This window comes from Coturnix japonica, chromosome 4 (genome assembly GCF_054131305.1).
Source record: "Coturnix japonica strain WE chromosome 4, WE-NBRP24, whole genome shotgun sequence".
NCBI classification, from domain to species: Eukaryota; Metazoa; Chordata; class Aves; order Galliformes; family Phasianidae; genus Coturnix; species Coturnix japonica.
The window spans coordinates 48495451-48518339 of NC_140666.1; the positions used below are offsets into that span (position 1 = coordinate 48495451).

A 22889-nucleotide genomic window follows, 5' to 3' on the forward strand; every position below is an offset into this window, starting at 1 on the left:
AATTTTTAAAAAGCTGAAATTAAATAGCTGAGGAAGTCCTGGACCAAAGCATCATGGAAGAATGCTTATCGTAGCACTAATATCCCACAACAGTATCCCATAGAGGATTTTGATACCTTGTGCCAGCACTGAGGTTGTTGTGGCTGAAGAGATGCACCTTCAAACATTCCACTTTAAAAATAAAGTAAATGCGTTTAAATGAGAGGGTGGCATGGAAAATATCCAGTTCTGGAAGGGACATGAGGATGAAGAGAATGGTTTGGCTCATCTTTTTCAGAACAACTTCTATGGATGCATTTCTTTTAAAGCCTTTGAAATGTGGTTATTTTGGGAACTATCTATTTAGAGGGAAAACTTTGTAGGCTAAGTAAACCCAGTCCTCATTAATACTGTAATAGCTTCTCTGGGATTCCATTTTGTGATGCAAAGTATGTGCATTCCTCGTGGTACCTTTTTAAAGAAACAAAGGCTGCGGAAATTAGTGGGGTAAGATAATTCAATGGAAGCTACAGATCAGATTTAGAGAGCTGGTTTTCTATCACCCCTTGATTCACATTTCATGCAGCTTATAGGGGAAGAGATGCTCCTTGGCTCTGTCTTTTGATGTGTTATGCTGAATGCTAACTTAATTTCAGTACTGCAGGGGCCTTGTGGAGCAGTGCACCAGTATGGTGGGCTGTGCATCCAGTATGGTGGACATGGGCTCAAGGTGGGTTTGAAGACTCCTAATTCTCTACTATCACCTTCTCTTGAGAAAAAGTTGCATGAAGATCAACATATTCCGAACATTTATCTGTGGGTGTGTTTTGTAACTTGGTCGCTCCCTCTCCACCCAACCCAGGGAGTCATGTTTAGGCTTGTGTCAGTGTGCAGAGCATCTCAGAAGTGCAACCACAACCACAGTGCTGCTTTCCCAGCTGGGGTTCACTGACAAGTCAGGCAGAAGGGATATGCCTTAGGAGGCAGAACTGCAAGTAGAATACTTGTATCTTAATATCAGATTTGGAAATAACCAAAGCAGTGTGAAGCCCAATGGGAGCCTTAGCCTCTCTTTGAGGCAATGCATTGTGTGCACTCCTTCCCAACTTTATTTATTTATTTTTTTTTATCCCATATTTTTAGTGAAAGCTGTTTGGACTGAACTCTTACAACAGGGATCAAGTTTTGGAAATATTAGTTCTGATAACCCCATGGTCTTTCTGACTTTCAGCTGTGTAAGTGCTGTTGTCATACATCCGTTTACAGAATGACTCAGTGCACTAAGTGCTTTCCCCATAGGAGGGCTCGTGTTCCTTCTATAAAGGAGTTTATCAAACAAGGCAAAGACTGTGAAATGGAAGTTAGGGGTGAGAGAAAAATAAACAGAAGGTGTTGGACAAGTTTCAGCAAGCTAGACTCAGTCTCTAGGGCAGATTTGAGTATGGCCAGGGTAGAGTTCTTGCATGCACATCTACTGTATTTCATTCATCTTCAGTTGAAGGAACTCCTATTTGAATGTCATGTGCTTGATAGAATTAATTCCTGCAAATTAGAAGTGTCAGCTTCTTAGCTACCATGTTTACTTTTTATAAGGCAAATAAACATAAATCCTTCCCATTAAATTTTAAATGGGAAATAAGTGAAGAAATGTTTGTCCCCTTTATCCAGCCCTGCCTGATGACTAGGCAGTAACAAAGGTTTAATTTTCTCTTTGGAATCTGGTGAGATGGTTGCTGAGGAATGAAAGTGAGAAAGCGAGTGAGCCATTTTAATTGCTTGCTGTAGTATTAAGCTGTTCTTTGTACTTTTGTTTTATTGTTTGGGCATTTTTTTTCTGTAGCTGCCTGACATTGAGTGCTGTGTAGGGTTACAAAACAAATAGCTGGAATTAGATCTGTGAACGTGACTTAATTCTTCAACATGCAGTGGGGGAAGAGACGAACTCAGCGATGTGCTGCCTGGTTAAATCATTGTGAGCAAGGCTGGGCGAAGACTGCTTGGCTTGTTACTAGGATAGCAATTACAGAAACAGAAAATAATAAGACAGAAGCTAGCTTGTGTAATGGTACTTGCTAGCAGAGACACCAGAACAATCACTCAGCATTCTTCCAAGTATGAATGGTTCACAGGAGTTCAAATAGCAATTTCTGTCTTAAAATTATGCTGCACATTTGCTTGCCTTATGCAGATTTGAAACTTTCTCCTAACTTTCTATAAATTAAACCAGCTATTTTTGAGGTAAATGAACAAAGGTCATGGAGCTACTGGGTAGGGATGGTTCAAGTTCATTATTTTCTAATAATAATGGTGTATTATTAATATTTACTCTATAAATCATGAAGTCAGCATCAAAATTCCCATGGTGTTCTGCAGCAATAATACAGTTCTATTTGCCACTTCGTGGTGGGGGGAAAATTGAATAAATGATTCTGCTAAATTTCCTGTCCCTTTAACCTTGTTGGGATTTTTGTGTGTGTGCATTAGTGTGTTAAGTTAATGACACTCTTTCTCATCTCCAATATATTGAGCAATTTATTCTATGCTCTTAGATATGCTGTGTGTTCTGTACTTCAAAGAACATAAAGCTATTCTTTATCCACTTCATCAATGACAGCAAACTTGCATCCTGCTCTCACGATGCCTCAAGTTTTTACAGAAGACACAAAGCACATTCAGAAAGAACTGCAGAGCAGAGTTTTGCAGAAGACTCATGCTCCCATCAGATTAGGGCACTGACATGCTTAATTCTCTCTCTTCCCTTCCCTGGGACACAGGGAGGTGAGATGGCAGAGAGCTCAGAGATGGATGGGTATGTGTGTAGAATGTGCTCTGCCCTTAGTGTGGGGAAGGCTGCCACCATCAACTTAGTTTCTCAGTTACCACTGCTGTTCTGTCTCTTGGTGTCTTTCATAGTACTCAGGCTTAGCATTTGTGTATGGAAATATTTCAGTATTTGTAGATGTATACAATAAGCAGAGCTGGTAAGACCCTTCATAGGGTAAGCTACAGCCTGGAAAGGGCATAGATTGCCTGTGAGGAGTACACTTGCTCTTGTCTCTGTGCCTAAATGCCAACGCATACAAACACCAGTTTTGCTCTGTGACAAAAACCTTCAAGGTGAGTTGTGGACAAACACTATTCATGTGCTTTTTTCAAGGTGGGAGTGGAAGGGAAAGCAAACTATGGTTGCTTTCTATTATAGTGATTAGCATTTGATTCTGAACAGCAAAACCATGTCATGGGTCTCCAAGTTAAGCAAGGTGACTCCCATCTCAGATGAGCAACGTTTGTATTTGATAATAGATTGTAACTCTGAGCCTCAGACATGGTTGTAGGGAAAAAAGAAACTTGAACTGCAGCTGCTCTCACTGGCTTCCTGTCATGCAGGCTTTTAGTACATGCTAGTACTGACTTCTGACTGTCCTGAATATGCACATATGTTCTCCATAGATATGAGAATGCTCAGGTTGATGAGCTGCTGTGCTGTGTCCGCCCTTTTATTGAACAGCTGAGTTCACATCATTGCACAAACTTTAAGTTAGCATCTCAGGTGTGATTTACTATCATACATGTGCAAAGTAACACAAAAAGGAAGAAAAAATAATCCCTAGAAGGAGGCAGTGGTGACTGAAGTGTACAACACATCCCACTTTATTCACTTCAACACCACAGATGAGGAGGCTTGAAAATGATTTTGGAAACTCACAGAAAGAGCCAACTTCAGTACAAATGCTTTTTCTCATTTCTCAAACTGCATGTGTTATAACAAAGCTAGTAAAAAGATGTCAGGTTCCTCGCTAGAAGACAAATCCCCGTTCCTCCCCCAGCACATTTTACTTTTAAATAGGTCATCTTCTGAAAGAAAATGTTTACATCTCATTACTTCCAGCACAGAGATGTGTTCTGAAGACACATGAGCTGTTTAGGTAAGTATTCTAATATTGTTATATGAAAGAAAATGGGGTAAGTGACAGCAGTTTATCTAGACTTGCACAGTTAACCATACCAGATTTTAAGATGGAGGTAAAGATCAAAATATACTTACAGGTAACAAAGACACTTTTCCAATTATCTGGAACGAAGCATGAAAACTAGTAGTACTCATTAAGGATGGATTTATATGTCAAGCTGCTTGAGATAATTGTGATCTTTTTTCTTGATCAGAATAGATACCTCCTTTAAATTCACTTCTTAATATCCATACCCTTGATGGCAGAGTTCTACAGGTTAGTCCAGTAGCATGTGCATACATAATATTATTTATATATACATATACATATATATTTATATTCACACAAACACATATCTGCCTACAGGTTTTTCCATAGTTTTAAACTTTTTGCTTTTTGGTTTCATTGATTCTACCCTCATAATTTTGGAATATAAATACAGAACATTTGATCCAATATTCTCACATTACTCACTGTTTTGCACAATACTAGCATCAGAGTCTTGCCAACATTGCCAAATCCAACCTTTATAACCTTAATTTGCATAGTGAGGTTTCTGTGGTGTTTCTTACCATAATGCTGATACAGCAGCAAAGGCAGTTGATAACGATATGATTGTTTTAGACACTGGGTGTGGCACTTCACTGCCCTGTTTTCCAGTTACCTCAATGCGATGCAAGGTGGCAGGATAGCTACAAATAAGCATGAATGCCCAGGTAGCCTCGGTATAACACTGCGCAGGGAACAGGGAATATTCTCTTCAATCACAGATGAACTGCTTAAGGAAGAGTTTGAATAATGATTTCAGTTGCTTTTAATTAAATCAGTATAGGAACTGCTTAAGCAGCATGCATGCTGCAGTGATTTAATTAGGTTAATGTCTAAGCCAGTGCTGCTACATGAGTGACTGTGAGCCCCTAGAATTCAGCCACTACAGGCAGTGGCAAACGTTTCAACCATCAGCTAATTCAGAAAACCTGTATTAAGTAAAAAACTATGGTCACACCTGGACTTTGCAAAATGCAGAGCTGAGCTATCCTGAAAAGCAAGCTACAGACCAAACATGACTTTTCCTCTTGTTCCCATGGAATGAATCACCATGCCAGACCTTGCTCCCTTTTCCCTTAACCACTTCATGCTTCTGATGCTTCAAAGATGGTACATGCATTCAGGAGCACAGTCAACACCAAATCTCTTCTGTTTTATCTGCTTTCCAGCATGCCTTTCCTGCTGATGATGAGAAGAGTTGCTGTCCAATGGTGCAGAGAATAGAGATTCCCTTTTCCTTGCTGAAGCATGCTGTTACAGATGACTGTGATGAATGTTCTCAGGTAGCTGGCATCTTTTTGTCTGATTCCATGTTTTCATAAATGGTCAGAAGTGAACAGCTTTATAACTGTGCGTAAAATGAACTGGAGATAACCTTGCAATGCAGGAAGTCTGGAGCAGTGGTGACACATACTGTCATCATGCTAAAGTAACTCTTGACAAATCTGCCTGTAAGGGGACAAACAAAACAAAACAAAAAGGTAGAATTAAAGAGTTAAATGTGCGCTTGGCCTCTTTGAAGACCTAGAAATGAGTAGGAATCAGCTCCAAATGATGAACCACACACTGCTGGAGGCTTCAGTAGCTGGTATCTAGAGTGTTTGTGTCTTTCTACTTTTGTCAGCAGTATCTAAGCTTACATGGGCAGTGCCCGGGTTTTGTTCATGGCTTGTCAGATTGCTTTTACTCATCTCTCCTCAAGGACACTGCAAGTCTTAATTCACTGAGCTTTGTGAAGATTAAAAGCATTGCTATTAGTCACTGACACTCCAACTAAACAATAATGACTAGGTAGGCATTTTCTAAAGGCTAGTAGAAGGCTGGAAGTAAGCGATGGGCCAAGGTCGTACAGAAAAATCACTGCAATTTCAGGCAGGGTAAGAAATGAAGAAAAACATAGAAGTGATTCTTTTTTCATGGATTACACGCTTTTATTGGAATTGGAAAGCCAATGCTTGACCTGAAAAGGATGTGTGTCCTGAAAGTGAGTCAGATTGTTTCAATCATCTTTCAATTTGCTAGCCAGCTTAAAAACAAACAAACAAAAAAAACCCTTGAAACGTGTTTTATACTTCCGCTCAATTTAGCTCAGAGCTTCTCCCTGCAAGCACATTTGGATGTAAGTCTATATTTATTGTTGGCCTATAGTGGTTTGTGCCATACAATACTGCTAAAGCTGTTTTAGCTGCTTTTCATGGCTTTTGAAAGCCAGTCTGTACTGCTGAAGGCCATTAAAAAACTGGATACCTGCCTTAGTTGATAAAGAAAGATAAAAATTATAGCTATCTTAAGCTCACCATGACCAGGAATAAATAAAAGGAGTCAGTGCATTGCTGGCTGGAACCATGTCTTTAACAGATACTACAGATCTGAGAAGAATCTACTGAGCTCCTGTAGCCCTCAGACCCTTTTTGCTGCTGTTAGATACTTCTAATTTTCTACTTAGAATTTCTTTTTTCTTCTGCGCTTAGTTAATGCCTTCAAATTTATTGAATTTAATCTGTGTATGTTCAGACCATTTCTCTATTTCTGAAGTGCTCTCCAATGCAAAATTCTCCCTTCCAAACTACTTTCAGCTCATTTCAGGTATTGTGCAATCCAGACAGTCTGGAAGTGTACACTATTCTACTATGCAGGCAATTAACAGTAATCTCAAATAAAATCCGCTCCAGGGAAGGCTGCTGCAGTGCCCCAGTTCAGTCAAAATGGCAGTGGCAGCCTTAACATGCATTTGTTTTATACTTACATAAGCTTGTAAAATGTTTCCATCTTAGACTTTTAAATAATTTCCTTAAGCTGCCCATTATCCCTCTACATCAGTACCTTGCTGCTTAGTCTCTGGAATGATGATTCTGACATCTTGCACCAGGACTCCTCCTTTATTAATTAGGTTAATGCTCCAAGTTCCCCTCTGTAAATATGAGAATATTTAGCAAGGTTTTATGAAGTCATTTGCCCCTCCTTTGCTGTTCTTATTCCTTTTGTTCATGTAGTGAACTTCACTGCTTTTTTACCTCTCATTCAAAGCACTTTTTGCCTCTAGATTTACTACCTTCAGCATATAATTCAAATTCAGATCTAAAACAGTTCTTCCTCTAGTAATTCTTTTTCAAAACAGAAATATAGCCAGTTCTGTTGCCAAAGACTATTCTGTCCCATTTCATATGGAGCATTAAGTAAGTAATTAAGATATGAGATAACACTGATTCCCTCTTTGTATGTAGTGGTAAAATTGACAACCAATTGTGTTTTGAGAAATACTGAAAAATTAAGAGAAATAATGCAGTTTTTCTGTGCCTATCTAAATTTGACCTAAACAACCAATTCTTTTCCTATTTTCCTCTCTACTTTTCACTGTTTATATTGTGGTATGGAACTCCTACTACATAAGCAGTAAATCAAATTACTTCCTTTCTTAAGCTTGGATGCACATGATATTGGATAAACAACATGCCAGAAGCCTTGATTTATCTAACCAGAAATGGAATTAGAGTTCTTAATCAATCCTACTTAAAATGAACTATCAGACAACTGTGCAGAAGGAAGTTATCTGTTGCAAAATCTTTCCGAATTATGAGCAACAATTCTGAATTTACTTGAGCTTTTACAGGTACAAGTCCATCAGATATGATACAGTTCTTGTGCTTATTACATGATTTCCATGTTTGTGTGCATCAGCACAGACTGTTCACTTGCAACCAAAAAGATGATCTTTCTTTCTGGGCTACCTGGGCTAACCATTACTTAGTATGGAAAAAAAAAAGAGGAAAAATAAAAAAAAAAATGAAAAAAAGAGAGAGAGAGAGAAAAAAAAGCAACAAACTCAAACGTTACAAACAAACTATGATAACTGATTTCACAGCTTTGACACAGCCTCTTTAGTAACACCCCTCCCCTATTTCTCTCCCTCTGTAGTGGATCTCTCCTGACTTTCTGATTTTCTGTTAGTTTCCCCTTCAGACCATCCATTACTTCACATCTACGCAGAACTTAACTCTACTTGAAAGAAGGAAGATTTAGGTTGGATGTTAGGGGGAAGTTCTTCACTAGGAGAGTGGTTAGGCCCTGGAACAGGCTGCCCAGGGAGGTTGTGGATGCCCCGTCCTTGGAGGTGTTCAAGACCAGCTTGGACGGGGCCCTGGGCAACCTGATCTAGTAAAGGTGTGTGTTTGGTGGCCCTGCCAGGCAAGGGGGGTTGGAACTACATGATCCTTGAGGTCCCTTCCAACCCGGGTCATTCTGTGATTCTGTGATTGTGTGTGTTTTCAATGACTTAAATATTTTCAGTTTCTTTACTTGTGGTAATTAGTGCAAAGTCCTTGTTGTACTGTCCCTGTGTTGAGCAGATGTTGCAGTATGTAGATTGGTTTTGCTGCATTACTTGCAGCTGTGGAAGATTGAACCATCTCTGCTCTGCCTGAAACAAAATAGAAGTTTCATTTCACTAAGGGAGAATAGAGTTTATTTTGTGCTTCATGCTCTGAGTGAAAGACTGCACAGAATCATTAAGGTTACAAAAGACCTCTAAGGTCACCAAGTCCAACCCCACCATGTCCACTAACCATAGTTCTTGAACACCTTCAGGGACAGTGACTCCCTGTGTCATTGTGTTTCTTCACCCAGCTCTTCCTTTCTTGAAATCAAAATAGTTTGTAGAAATAACAAAATGCAGTTCTGCTCAGACAAAGAATTAAATCAAAGTCAGTGGCCTAGTTCTGTGTTCAGATTATCACTTATTTAGCCATTTGGAGGATTGGAAGCTTTTTTTTGTTTTGTTTAAACACCCAGTCAAAGCAACTATATTTCTTGGCATACAATCTCATCGTAACAAGCTGTTTTCTCATAGAAATAGATCATTTGGGTGCTGAGTTTCCAATTAAACAGCTGTGGAGCTTTGCAGCTTAGCTGTGTTGCAGCTCTTTGGAGTTATTGGCAAGAGACTTGCCATGTCCATCACTGCAGCTCCTCAAGCAATGATGATGCACGAATCTGCTGGCTATGCTGACCTCTATATCTTCTCATGTGCAAAGACAGAGATTAGCAATGTTAATCCCTGTATAACAAGAGTGCTCGTTTGCCCAGCCTTTAAATAACTCTGGCAATAATTGAATCTCCTACCTTAAAAAGCACAGAAGCGTATGGGGGTAGGAGCCTCTGACATCAATAAAAGTAATGAGCCAAACAAAAACTTAATCCAACCCTCTCAGAGCAATGGTTAGAAAACGTTTCACTTTTAGTTGAGGATAAACAAAGTTGTACTCATCACTGTCACTAAACATATGTACTTTTAAGTCAGCTTTGCTTCTTCTTTCAAAGACAATTAAAAGTTTATTTCTAAGGAGCACAGGCACACATCACTGTGAGGATGCGCCATTCTCCTCAGTACTCTGCTCTTTTCATCTGCAGCCAAAGTGCCTTTATCTTCTAAGGGAAACTGTGGATTAGATTCTCTGTGTGCTGCTGAAAAATTGATCTCCAATTACAAAGAGGGATGGGAACAACTGAAGAAAGGAACTATAGTGGGAATAGTTGTGTCTGTGCTTTCAAGGTATGATGCTGTTACTTCAACAGAGAAATACTGTCATTAAATCATGGTATTAAATGGAGTACATCCGTGTGATTAAGCCAAAACTAATTTGTTTCTTGAGATGGGAAGACTTCAGGGATACAAAGGAGATTGTGGTAAGGTGGGGGGTTAGCCTCTTCTCCCAGGTAACAGTGATAGGATGAGAGGTGATGGCCTCAGGTTGCGGAGATGCTAAGGTTGAGTATTAGGAACAATTTCATCCCTTTAGAAAGAGATGTGATGCAGTGGCACAGGCTGCCCGGGGAGGTGGTGGAATCACTGTCCATGGAGGTGTTCAGGAACCAGGGAGATGTGGCACTGAGGGATGTGGTCAGTGGGCATGGTGGGGACGGGTTTGTGGTTGGTCTTTTGTAATCTATGACAAATGTTTCTTGTAACGACTCCTGTGTGACTATTTTGGGAGGAGCGCAGACTGTGTTTCAGAACGAAAACCATGTCAGACTGACATCTGTTTTCAGGCTGAACTCGACATCTGAGACAAGCTATTGGGAAATGGGTACTTCCCCAATGCTGTTTATAGGGAACTGTGACAAACCCTGCTGACACTGCCCATGCTTCCTATGGGCCACAAGCTGTTTCTTTATAAAAACCTCCCTCAAAACTCCACTTGTGCTGGTGAAATCACACTTTTTCTCCCTCAGTGTCTATGGAGATGTCCAGCAACACCATGTTTCACATTAAACCCACAGCTGATTGTTTTCTTCTCCACATCCTTATTTTTGCCACACCTTTGTAGCCTCTTAGCTACTACTTGCTGCTTCGGGCACTCGTGGAGACCCAGTGCTGGGAATTTACGTTCATAGCCCCTTTTTTTACAGTTATTCCTCCTAGAAGCACAGCGCAGCACTCACTGACACCAGGAGGGCAGACAGGCACTCAGACCCCCGCGACCCACCACACTCAACCCCTCCCACCCGCTCTCCACGTGCCTCCCGAGGCTGAAAACGTCACTTCCGACCCTGCGAGGGGCGGGCTGGAGGTGGGCTTGATCCTGCGCCATGCGCTGTGGAGCCCTTGGCTCCCTCCCCTGAGCAGCTCCCTCCCTCCCTCGCTCCCTCCCTCCCCTTGCGGCGCGGTGCGGGGCAGTGCCGGGCTGTGCCTCCGCGGCTCCCCCGGCTGGGGCGCGCCGCCCCCTTCCTCCTTCCCGCCTCCTTCTCCTCCCCCTCCCCGCGTCGGGCAGAGGCAGCGGGGAGCGGCCGAGGAGCGGCGGCATGTGAAGCGGGCAGCTCCCCATCTCTGGCCGTCTAAGCGGCCCCGCTCGCCATGAAGAAGTTCTCCCGTATGCCCAAGGCCGAGGGGAGCGGCGGCGGCGGTGGAGCGGGCGGCGGAGCCGCAGGAGCGGGAGGCGCGGCTGCCCTGGGCCGGGTGTTCGCCGTCGGGCGGCACCAGGTCACCGCCGAGGAGCTGCTGGCCGAGGGTAACGCTGGGGCCGAGGACGGGAAGGGCTGGGGGGCACCTGGGCACCCAGAAAGCTGCGGTGGGCCCCGCTGTAGGCCCTGCCGCCGCACAGCCCTGCTGCAGGGCGGTGGGATTGCCCCCTCGGTTTGCACTGGAGCCCAGCAGGCGCGGCTGGGTTCAGCGTCTTATTGAAAGTTTCCTCGGTGCAGATCTTTCTGTAGCTCGCAGCGAAGGCACGTTGAAACAGTTGAGAGTTGTGCAAATGTGCTTCCTTCTTTTTGGGGCAGAAGTAGCAAGAGTTGAAAAGCTTTCGTGTCGCCCCTTAAAGGCGGGTGGAAAGAGCTGGTCAGAGTCAGGGCAGCGCCAATCTGTTGCACCTCGGGGTAAATCTTCAAAACTAGAGCTGTTCAGCCCGAAAGAGCTTCAGAGCAGGAGAAGAGCTCAGGTGGCTGCTGTAACAGTGCTGGAAGGTCGTGGTGAAAAAGGCATAGAAGAGCTGTGCTCCTCTTGGTGAGCAGCTGGGACTTCTGTCTAATGGGACGCTCAATGTGAGCTTTCTGTTCAGTCCCGCTCTTCCTGACACATTGCAGCAGCTCATGAATGAAAAGTTTCCTTTTACCTGGGAGTTACTTCCTGACAGTCGTGTTTTCCTGCAGTGAGGTTACGATTAATAGTAATCGTTGGCAGGTGATGTATTGGTGATATTAAAGTCCAGTGTTAATATAAATCCTGCTTAATAATCCCCTCTCCTTTGGGGCAAGAACAACAGCACTTTTTTCTCTGATCCCTCTGCATGTTACTGGCTTTATTCTATGGAAACCCAGTTGTACTGAGCTGCTTGGGCTTGTCAGGTAGGTCCAGTTATTCAGTGCTGGTGAAATACAATTTATGGGCGAGTTGAGGAGGTTTATAGTAGAGCTTTAGATCGTGTAACAAGAAGCATTGTTAGTACATTAATGACTGTAACCAACTTAACAAGCCTGTTTCAATACAGATGCATAGCAACATTCTGTGGTATGGACAGGCTCTTTTACTAGCTGCTGGGATTAATGGCATGATATTTCTGTTGGATTCCAAGTGTTTATACCCCCACACCTCCCTTATTTTGCTTCTGAATTGACTTGGAAAGCTGAGACCTGACTTTCTAAGTGATAAAGGCTTCCTGTAACTAGAGCAAGTAGCAGAAGTGATGCCAGAGGGCTCAGGTGGTAACTACATTCATTGTTAAGCTGTACTAATTTTAACCTTTGGTATGTTTCCTTTGTTGGTACAGGTGTTGCTCGCAAAACACTTCTGTAGTCTTTGACAGCATTGTTTTATTGCATTGTTTTAAAGGCAAAGCCACGTTGCATTATAAGGTAGTTCTCTTGCATAAGTAATTTATATAGTGCTATCTAAAGCACTGCAAACTTACATAGGGAAGTAGGTACAAAGGTTCAAGAGCTGTGTTTAGTAGTATCTTGTTTCTTGTGTTGTCTCTTTTCTGAGTCCTTACCTTCAGTAACCCTGAAGTAACCCTGGGCTCAGTATGTTCTTAGATGGAGTTGTTTGTTTTTGAAGTATGTTATTCAGAGATAGGGAAGAACAGTCAATTTGGATTAAGCCTCGATGAAGGAAGTGAGTTGCTCATTGTTGCACAGTATGAGGTAGAAAGGGATAGTGGAACTATGCAGGACGAGTGATGCAGGCAGAGTGCAGGGCTGCTGCTTGGATCTTTTTGTTGCACAAGAGTGTGTGCAATGAAGCAAAACTTTGGGAAATTAAATCTGATGCAAATATGGAGAAGTCTGTCTTTTCGAAGGGTTGGGTGATGTGCTGGCAGCACTAAAGTTAGTTACGGGGTAGCTCCAGTACTGAAAAAGGTTTTCTAGCACAGCAGCTGCAGCAAACTGAATGTGGAAACTATGAAGCGTCGTTTCAAATCAATCTCAAATGTCAAATGCAAAACGGTAAATATTGTGAACAGTGAAAAGGAAAGTAAAACCAAGCAACTTGCCGAAATATTTCTGATTTATATAAGAAGGAGGTAGAAGGTTGTGCCTTTACATTGGTGTGTGATACTACTTCATTTTTTTGCCTTGACTTACATTTCAGAAATAGATTTGTTTAAGAAAAACATTGAAGCTAATCTTCCTGGGAATCTTTGGTTTTTCTTCTTCTGTGGTACAGCTAATAATCTCTCATTCAGTATCTTGCATGCCTTGAACTGGTATTTCAAGTACCACTGTTTCAATGACTCCTTCAGGCCGGTTGTTCTGTTGCCTGGGACAGTAAGTGTTGTATCTGGCCACTTTGTGGTTTCTTAATCTGTATTTGTGTAGTACAACAGCAAAATGAGTTAACTTCATGTCAGATGGTAGCCATTTCTTCTAGGTTATGAAGTGTTTGTTCTACCACACAAATGAGGCAGGAATCCATGCCTGTCCTTTTTCTTTAAGCAGAAGCCCTTCAAGCCAGTGAGCTGAGACTTAGTCCCCTGCTGAAAGAAGGGAAAGGATTTGTCCAGCTTGTACCATCTGGACTTCATACTTTTTCAAAGCAGTTAAAGGGCTGGAAGTTGCATCTGGAAAATACTCTTTATTTTGTGAAAAATGAATAGCACTGCTGCTAAGTGGTTGTAAGCTTCTATAGTGGGCTGGTATTGGAGGGCCTGGAGCAATCTTCAGCGAAGAACCTTACACTGTAAGAAGTGGTGCTCTAGAAACAACAATAAGTTATTATGGTCATGAACCGGGAATGCTAATCTGGCTGTGGGTAAGCTGCTGTGAAGTGGATTTCTCAGGATCATCCATTAGGTACTGTTTGCTTGTGACCCTGGGTAGGGATGAAGAATGTGCTTGTGTACTTCAAACAGGGCTCGGGAAGGGGGTGACTGTTGACGAGAACTTTGGTTCTGGCGAAGGAGTCTGATGGTTTTTGCAGGAAGCAAAAGCGTCTTGTCCTGAAGTTTGAGCACTTTTTTTCCCCTCTGAGCAGCCCACCAGAAAACTGACATAGGTGGAATATTGGTGATTCGCTTTAGAGCAACTGGTTAATACCTTGTTCTCTGAGTGCTGCTTCTCTGTGAATGACTTTAAATCTAGGACCAAAGAACCCGAGGGGAAAAAGCATCTGAAATCGTTATTGCTTTTCAGTTAGCAAGTGTTTGTGTTACACAGAATGTTTGCTTCGTTTTTTTTAATACAATGGTTAAATCATTAGTTTCTATGAGCACAGAGGACAGATGAAAAGTGCAGGCTAACCTCTATAAAACTGCAAACTCCTCCTTTCTTGTATAATCCTTAATGCTTCAACTTCCTGGAGTCGGTGGTACTGGCAAACTGTTGAAGCAATGAGTGCAAGCTGGATTGTTCTTAAACTGGGCATGCACGTACTTGATGACATGCGTTATTTAATCGATCTTCCACTTTTATACTGTTCAAACCGAGTCCTAAAGTTGCTTTAGTGAGGAGTACGCATCCTGCGCTTTGAGGTGGAGTGCTCTGTGTTTATTGCTTGTCATAACGTTGGTCTTATTTCATTTTCTTTTTTTGAATGACAGATTTATTTTCATGGAAGTGCTTTTATTCCCCCAATTAACTGTCTAAAGAGGAGGGGGGAATCTTAAGATGTAACTGTCATTACAACTGCGATCAAGTCGGCATTATGTCACGTCCAGGAAGGAGATGCACTAAGTTCATTAAATTTCTTCTCAAAATTGCAATCATCTTGAAAGTTTCTGTGTCTCAGGTGTATTAGCAGTAACACTTAAAGCACTGGTTCAGATAGACTTCTGACATGCAGAAGTTTCTCTTCTGTTTTCTCAAGTCCCATTTCACTGAAGCTTTTTTACCCCGATTTTTACTTCTTTGTGTTTAAATATGTAGGGGATTTGCAATTGAGGAAGCTGTTTCACAGTCTTAAGAGCGCCGATGTACACCACCGCTTTCTCTCATGTAAACGTTTGACTTTGTTTGCTCTGCAGGGAGAAGTGCCCTTGTAATGGATCTGTTAACTTGAGTACTTGAAAGTGATTAAATACGGTATGGGGAACCGACCAACTGAACTTAGAGATCCTGTTTCTGCAGTGTGCAAGATGCAGCTTGATCTCCAATGTGATGAATGCAGCTGGTGCAGCGTCGCTTCTGTCGTGACTCTGGCATGGTGATCTTTTATGCAGCAAGATGAAACTTTTAGTTACTGGGTTTCTTCATTGGTTTAGTGTTTATGTAGCATTGCTGCTTTTTTGTAGTAACTACTATTTAGTTTTCAGCAGGAATCCAGGTCATTTGCTGGGATAGATCAGAAGCTGGAAGGTTGTTTGGAAATATTACTTGTGGACTTTGAGTTGGGATTGGTCTTGTCAAGTTTTCAGGGTATAACATTACCGAATCTGTGCTTATGCGTGATCTTGAAAGTTGTGCCTGCTTCTTTATTCTGTCTCAAACACAGCTTTGCTTTGCTAATATTTGGGTAGCAGATATAGCTTGTTTAACTTCGGAAGGTACGGGCAGAGAATAAAGCAGCATGAGGACTTTCTGACTTTGATTTTGACTGAATGCATAAGCAATGTGCAGCTCTAACACTAATCACAAGTCCTGTTCCCCAGGGGTCAGTACTGGGGCCTGTCCTGCTCAATATTCTTTATTGAGGAACTGGATGAAGGCATTGAGTGCGCCCTCTGTAAGTTTGTAGATGATGCCAAGTTGGCTGGAAGTGTTGATCTTCATGAGGGTGGGAAGATCCTACAGAGGGATCTGGACAGGCTGGAGAGCTGGGCTGAGGACAGTGGGAAAAGGTTCAACAAGACCAAGTTCTGGGTTCTGCACTTTGGCCACGACAACCCCAGACAGTGCTGCAGTCTTGGGGCAGAGTAGTTGGAAGTCTGTGTAGAGGAAATAGACCTGGGAGTATTGGTTGATGCTCAGCTGAATGTGAGCCAGCAGTGTGCACAGGTGGCCAAGAAGGTCAATGGCATCTTGGCTTATATCAGAAATAGTGTAGCCAAGAGGAGCAGGGAAGTGATTGTCCCACTGTATTCAGTGCTGGTAAGACTGCATCTGAAGTACTGTTTGATTGTGGGCCCCTCACTACAAGAAAGACATTGAGGCCCTGGAGTGTGTCCAGACCAGGGCAATGAAGCTGCTGAGGGGTCTGGAGCATAAGTCTTATGGAGAGCAGTGGAGGGAGCTGGGGTTATTTAGTCTGAAGAAGTGGAGGCTCGGGGAGGCCTTCTCGCTCTCTACAGCTGCCTGAAAGAAGGTTGTGGTGAGGTGAGGGTCGGCCTCTTCTCATTCATAGCTACAGACAGGTCAAGAGGGAATGGCCTCAAGTTGCACCAGAGGAAATTCAGAGTGGATGTTAGGAAATACTTCTCCAAAAGAATGGTCATTCCCTGGAACAGGCTCCACAGGGAGATGGTAAACTCACCAACCCTGGAGGTGTTCGAGAAACATGTAGATGTTGTACTGATGCTCCTGGTTAGTGGGAAATATTGGTGGTAGGTGGATGGTTGGATTGGATTGTCTTAGAGGTCTCTTCCAACCTTGGTGATTCTATGACAGCCCCAGAAGTAAGCATGTCTTCCTTCATTTCAAATGTGATCTCAGAATGGCAGAAGGTGAGAATGAAGTTTTGATCCCTAAGTAATGAAAATAGGGAGGCTATGCTGCAATGCTTGGGATTTATCTTCAGTGTTTTCAAGCCTAATGCAGTCAGATAAACCGCAAGTAGAGTGTTTTGCCTTTTAGATGGTATAGCTGGTTTCTCTGCAATAAGGGAGCCATGAAACAGGAGTGAGTTTGGATATTAGCACATGATCCTTGTCTTACGTGAGTCTGCAAGTGAAAATACTGTTTGGTGTAATGTAGTGTGTGAAGTGCTGTTAACCTGATTTGTAGTGCTGTATACACAGGAAGTTTGCATGCTACCAAGTGAGCTACCTTGGTGTGCTCAAGGAGAAGTACCATTCTCACAGTACCAAATAGGTTATGTACACCATTAGGACTTTGCTGTTGCTCACCTGCTCTCCACAGCTGTTTCATGTAGATGGAGAAATTGGCACCATAGTTTAAGGATCATCTAATTTGACAACGGCGTCTATCGTACAGCCAGGAGCTGGTGTAGCTCTTAGGCACTTAGTTTAACCACTCTTCTGATTGCCACGTTGGTCTTTGTGTCCCCTAAGAACACTCATTCCTGCACTTTGCTGTACATGGACATGTAGTGTTGTGCCTCTTTGGACTGCAAATAGTCGTTCCTTTTTCAAGGAAATTATTGGTTTAACTTCTGGGGGCCCAGAAGCAGTTAAACACTGAGCAAGTACTTTGGAATCTGATAGTTCTAAGTTGTTGGGAGAGTGGCCAAGAGTGCGATTGTCATACAGCAAAGCAACTTGATTGGAGCAGTATTGTGTTAGTACAGCGCAGTCTGAAGCCATCTTTGCCAGATGTTAGCAGGCACATCAAACAAATGAGTGTGCCATCTACTTGTTTTTCTTCCTAGTGTATGTGTTTTGGTAAAGCATGCTAGTGTTACAGACATTGTTATGGGGAGTTTTGGTTTAGATGTCGGTATTTTATATGTCAACGTAAAAAAAACAATATTTTGCTAGCTGATGAAGGCACTTTTAGGTGGGTGTTCAGTTAAGGCTGGTGATTCTGGAGATGACTTGCTTATTTGCTTGGGTTTTCAGAGTTGTAAGTCATTAATTATCACGTTACCCCTATGGAAGTACTTGCACAGTGTTCCTGTGCATGGAGAAGAGAAGCAAATACCAGAGATTGTGTCCCTATCCAACTGCTTAATTAGTCTCCCTGGCTTGTGTCTGAGAGCAACGTGAGCGTGCTTTAACAAAGGCGGATGTTCATTGTGTGGACTTGGGTGTGTTCCTAGCTGTAGGTGTGTGTTTATTTTAGCTGTAGATGTGTGCACCCAGTGTCAGGTGAGCATCTCACTTTTAGCTAAACAAATTGCAGTGTGGGTTGAGAGGGGGAAAATATTTTGTGTAACGGTCTGGGATGTATTCCTTGTCTGTGGTTTTACAGCATTGTTTTTAAGTCATCGTTCTTGAAACTGTTAGTTTCTTAACCTTGGGCCATATTGATTTTACGGCAGCTATTTTCTGCCTCCGTAATACTTGAGATAAGTAGGTTACCGTAAGTCGAAGGAGTTGCAGCTGTCAGCAGTGCTGTGTTAACTGACACTATGAATGCTCCGTGCCTGCCAAAGCGTGCAGTTGTAAGTGTGTCAGATTACAAGTGGTTCTAGTAAACATTTTATTTTGCATTTGGGGCTAATTAGAGAGACAGACACAGTTAGTCACCTCATTGATTGCTTAGGATGTTGTCTTTTTCCCAAGGAATTGCTGGGTTTGCTGACATCTGTTTTGGAAAGTTTCTCCTCCAGTGTTTTTATAGGTTTAGTTTAGAAGCTGTTAATATCCCAGATGAACAGCTGCTTCCTGAAATGTTTGAAGTACGTTGCCTACTTCTAATACCTTAAGCTGAAAGTCTGAGTCTGGTTTCCAGATTGCGGTGATACCAAGCAGCAACACTTCACTGCCACAGCTGATGTCAGCCCCGGTTGTCTTTCTGCTTCAGAAGAGATGTCTTTGTCCTTTATTTTCCTCTCCATTATGGTGCAGGTTCTGTTTGTCTCCTCATTGTCTAGATACTTACAAGGAAGGAAGATGAATTCCTCTTTTCTCTCTTTCCTGGTAGTCCTGAGAATGGATTTTGGTTTCTTGAGTGTTTTACTGTTGGTTATGAAGATGAGAACCCTTCTCCCCTCATATGATTCACTGGATCAGGCTGCCCAGGGAGGTGGTGGAGTCTCCTTCTCTGGAGATATTCAAGACCTGTCTGGACCGCTACCTGTGTGACCTGGTGTAGGGAACCTGCTTTGGCAGGGGGGTTGGACTCAGTGATCTCTGGAGGTCTCTTCCAACCCCTATAATTCTGTGATTCTGTGATTTCTATGCTTATGGTTGTCCAAGTTCCTTAGTTTGCACTGGTAGCAGAGGGACGTCTTCGATGTGCTTGACAACTTAGCTCTCAAACTAGAAGCAAGTAGAAGGAGAATGCACAGAAAAGTACAAGTTACAAACAGGAATGCAAGGAAATAGACAGAATCCAAGGGATTCGGTTTAATGGTGTGGGAAATATTTCTACTGTTTTGAATAGCAAATGACATTTTGCATTTACTGCTGCTTTGTTCCTGAGCAACGTCAACGCAGATGTTACAAAACACAGAGGCTACGCTGAGGAACTGAAAGCTGGTTAACTTTGTGTTCTCTCTGTAAAGCCTTTTTTGGCCTTAATTCTTGTCATATTTGCCTTGCTGCTCCTGATGCAATTGGTAAAAATACTGAATAAATGCTCATGTAGGATCATATGAGAGCAAGCAGTTCGGTCTGTCTTGTTCTTCATGAGGTGTCGGAGTTGGTACTGATCAGAACATTACATCCCCTTAGGGAAAATCATTATCCTGTAGGTGGAGGAACAAAGAAAGGTGAGGGGATTTGCCCACAGTCACGCAAGTCTGAACAAGAGATAAGGGCTGAGTTAGGAGCTTCCTGTCTCTAAGATGATTTCTTCCTCATTGCTGCTGTTACATACTAGTAATATACCTTTAGTACCACAAACAAAACCACGAGGGGAATTCTCTCATGCTAGGACTTCATGAAGTTTTATTCTAAATTATATACATGTTCATCTTCCTTATAAACTTGCACATTTCTTTAATAGATTTGTTCCTGTACAGTCTGGAAGCTTTCATGCACAAGTGTTGAAGAGATGCATGTTTATACAGGAATGAATTTGATGCTTGGATTAATTATTGTACCGACTTCTGCTCTCAGTTTTTTACTTGTTTAGACTGTGATTCTATCTGTATTTTGTCTAATGAACTGTTATTCTCACAGCGTTTTGCTGCTTTTTTGTATAAAAGAACAGTTCTAAAAATCAATGATTAATATGGCACGTTCTTACATTTTTTCAGTTCCAGTAGGATGAAAAACTGTTACTTTAAAAGTCTGTTGCTAAACCACGTTTTTAGGTTTTGGTTAATTGCTAAAGGACTTGAGTAATTAAAGCAGTGCTTCTTTGGAAAGACAAGCTGTGGACAAACAACTTAGGAGCTGGTAGAGCTGCTAAATTCGCGTAGACTTGGCCTGAGCTGTTTAAGAAGTCAAAGCCAAGTACTTGTTTGTATTGGAGTGATGTAAACAGAGAAGGTGATTTCTTTTAGTGTTTTGGATTTGAATTTGATTTCTAGGATAAAATAGATCCTTAAAGAATATAAGGCACTTGGTTACCTTACAAAACTTGAAGGGTCTGACTTGAGCGTGGTGTGTGTTCTGTGTCGTAAAAGTAGGAAGTGTAAATGAAATTTGTCATGAGATTTGTGCTAGTGATTGGGTCAGTTCTGTGCATTAAGAGTAGGAAAACAAACTTTCTTTTTAAATAAAGAGAATAATTCAAGGAGTGATAGCATCTCTCACAGTCCTGCAGTCTACATCCAGCTCAGTAGGCTGGTTAGTAGTGAATCCTTCACCTTTAGCTTAGGTCAGTTATTGCTTACATAGACTTTCCTGGCTTCATGAGAGATCATGAAACATCAGGGAGATCATTTATTCTCTGAATGAGAGATCCAGAGGTCCCTTAAGACTCTGAAGACTGATATTTTTTTCAGTATTATTAAGGCAGTTGTAAAAACAATGTAACCATGCAAACACTCATCAAAACAGAACACTGTGTGCTGCATCTGGTTTGCTGGAGTTCTTCAAACATTTGAATTCAAAGTATTACCTTGCCAGCTTTGTGCTTTCTTGAGATATGCCATTTAATTATCTTCATCAGACAGACTGTTTTACTTCGTTGTGTTTTGGCTTGCTGTGTTACTAAACTGACACTGAATTACGTAGCTGCATCTTTAAGATGAGATTTGTGTTGAAGGGTATTTTTGGGTGTAGGCAGTAGATTGGTCATAGCATTCTCATGTGTAGGGACTAACCCAAAATCTTCACGCTTCCAGATTGCTCCATGAATAACTGCCTTGTTTGGAGTTACTGCTGTTAACTGCCTCTCTCTTGAAACACAGTAGATAGATGAGGGACGTTAAATGCTTTTGATAATTCTCATTCTGATCATTAGACTTCTGTTGCCATTGCTGCTTAGATAGCTTGAAGCAGCTCCCAGCTGCTCACAGTACTTGGAAGTTTCAGCCTAAATTATCATGTGTCACAGCTGGAGCTCTGAAAGTGTTGTTGGATAATGAATCCCAAGCATAAATTAGGAGAATTGAGGTAACAGTCTTAATAATAAAGATATTTGGTGTCCCTGTGAGGGTGTTCTCAAGAATACAGCATGCACCACATAGGGCTCTAAGGTGCCAAGGAAACTTGTTACTTGAAATACTTCAGAGTACCAGTTACTGGTCTAAGCAGGGAGCAACTCAAATGTGTTGCTGTTTATTGGTCCCCTCTTCTCCGTGGACCAGATATATTTGTATCTGCTGCTGAGGACTGAAATGCACACTGGTATTTGTAAACACCTGTAGAAGAGAGAATGAGAAATCCTTATACTGATAGCTTTAAATATTCATCTGAATATTAAACAGAATTTCATCGAGTTAGTGTAGTCTGATCATGCCTATGTATGAAAAATGATCGATGTCCCACTGGTTCTGTTACAGTGAGGTGTAAAAGTGGTGCAAGACTCAATGTAGACTCATCCAGCAATGAACAGGTCTGAATTTCGTTGTGCTGACTTGCTGTGCTTAGGATGCCATTAAAAAAAAACACTGTGAACCAGAGAATCTTCATATGATACCTGCCCTGATCTGAAGTGCTTTTAGTGCTGTGAGTTGCTTACTTTCTGCATGGCCTGGTGACTCTTTGGTTTCTGATGCAACAAAAGGTGATACTTCCTCAAAATGCCATAAAACGATGTTTTCCTGAAGCTGGGAACCTTATGCTCTGCCTTGCTTCTGTATCATGGTAAATTTGTGGTATTCAGCATGTGAATTATTCATCTGCATGGTAATGGATTCATTTGCTTATTTAGTCTGCTTTGGATTCTTCTGCTTACATATTTAAATCATAGTTAAAATAGTGATTTCAAAGAAAATGGAAGATAAACTACAGAGCAAATGGGAGCTGGTTGGAGAGGGGCTTTTCATATGTTAACCATTCAGTATGAAAGTGGGATTTGGATCCAGAGCAGTTGTGGTGGCTGTGCACTGTATGCTCAATGCATCTGTATCCACTGATTTAACCATTCGGTATCTGTACTTTATTCATCTGCCTGTTTACTATTTTGGAATTCAGACCAAATTGAAAATAAAATCACTGAAGAAATTCAGTGGTCAGGAGAGGTGAGGAAAAAAAGCTTTTCCATTTGTGAGAGAGATGAGTGCTGTTCCAAGTCATGTTTCTCATGCTACCTGATGTTGGCTATAGGGTTTTTTTTCTAATCAGTGTCTTTGAGATTTTCAGCAGCTTTGTTGTGAGAAGTTGAGCAGGAAGCACATCCTGCCTGAAAGCATCACCTCACTTGCATCTTGAGTAACAGGATACATCTAGCCTAGTAAGCTTTGAGAGTCACAAGGTTTAATGGCGCTGTGAAAGGGAATTGAATTAATTCTCCTGTCTCAGCTTATACAGTTGGCATAATCACATATAGAATTGTTTAGTCAACAGTCTTGACCTTGAACAAATGAAACACAGCTCGGGTTGTTTAATAGGGTTCTGTTGTGTGAGTTTGTATTTGTGCTTTAAGCTTACTGCTTGGAAAGGGAAGCACTGATGTGAGTTTTTTTTTCTTTCTCCTGGAAAGAAATCTCTTGCTCTTGCAAACAGTTGTCACTGTTGACAAGTATTTCTTGGCTTCAGAAGTGGTGGTGATGTTGCTTGAACTTGTGTAGTTTTTACTCCAGAGCTGTTGTAC

At 41.9% G+C, this 22889-nt stretch overlaps 1 protein-coding gene across 2 annotated transcripts in view; it reads left to right on the plus strand.

Moving 5' to 3' along the window:
* The first annotated feature begins 10529 nt into the window (after positions 1-10529).
* BMP2K (BMP2 inducible kinase) overlaps positions 10530-22889 on the plus strand; it is a 51317-nt gene continuing 38957 nt past the window's right edge. The window contains exon 1 of one of the 2 annotated variants that reach the window (XM_015861701.3): positions 10530-10981. In XM_015861701.3, coding sequence (XP_015717187.2) covers positions 10828-10981 — 154 coding nt within the window. In that variant the 5' untranslated portion in view covers positions 10530-10827. The remainder of the gene's footprint in view (positions 10982-22889) is intronic. The other variant, XM_015861702.3, reaches the window with a different exon arrangement.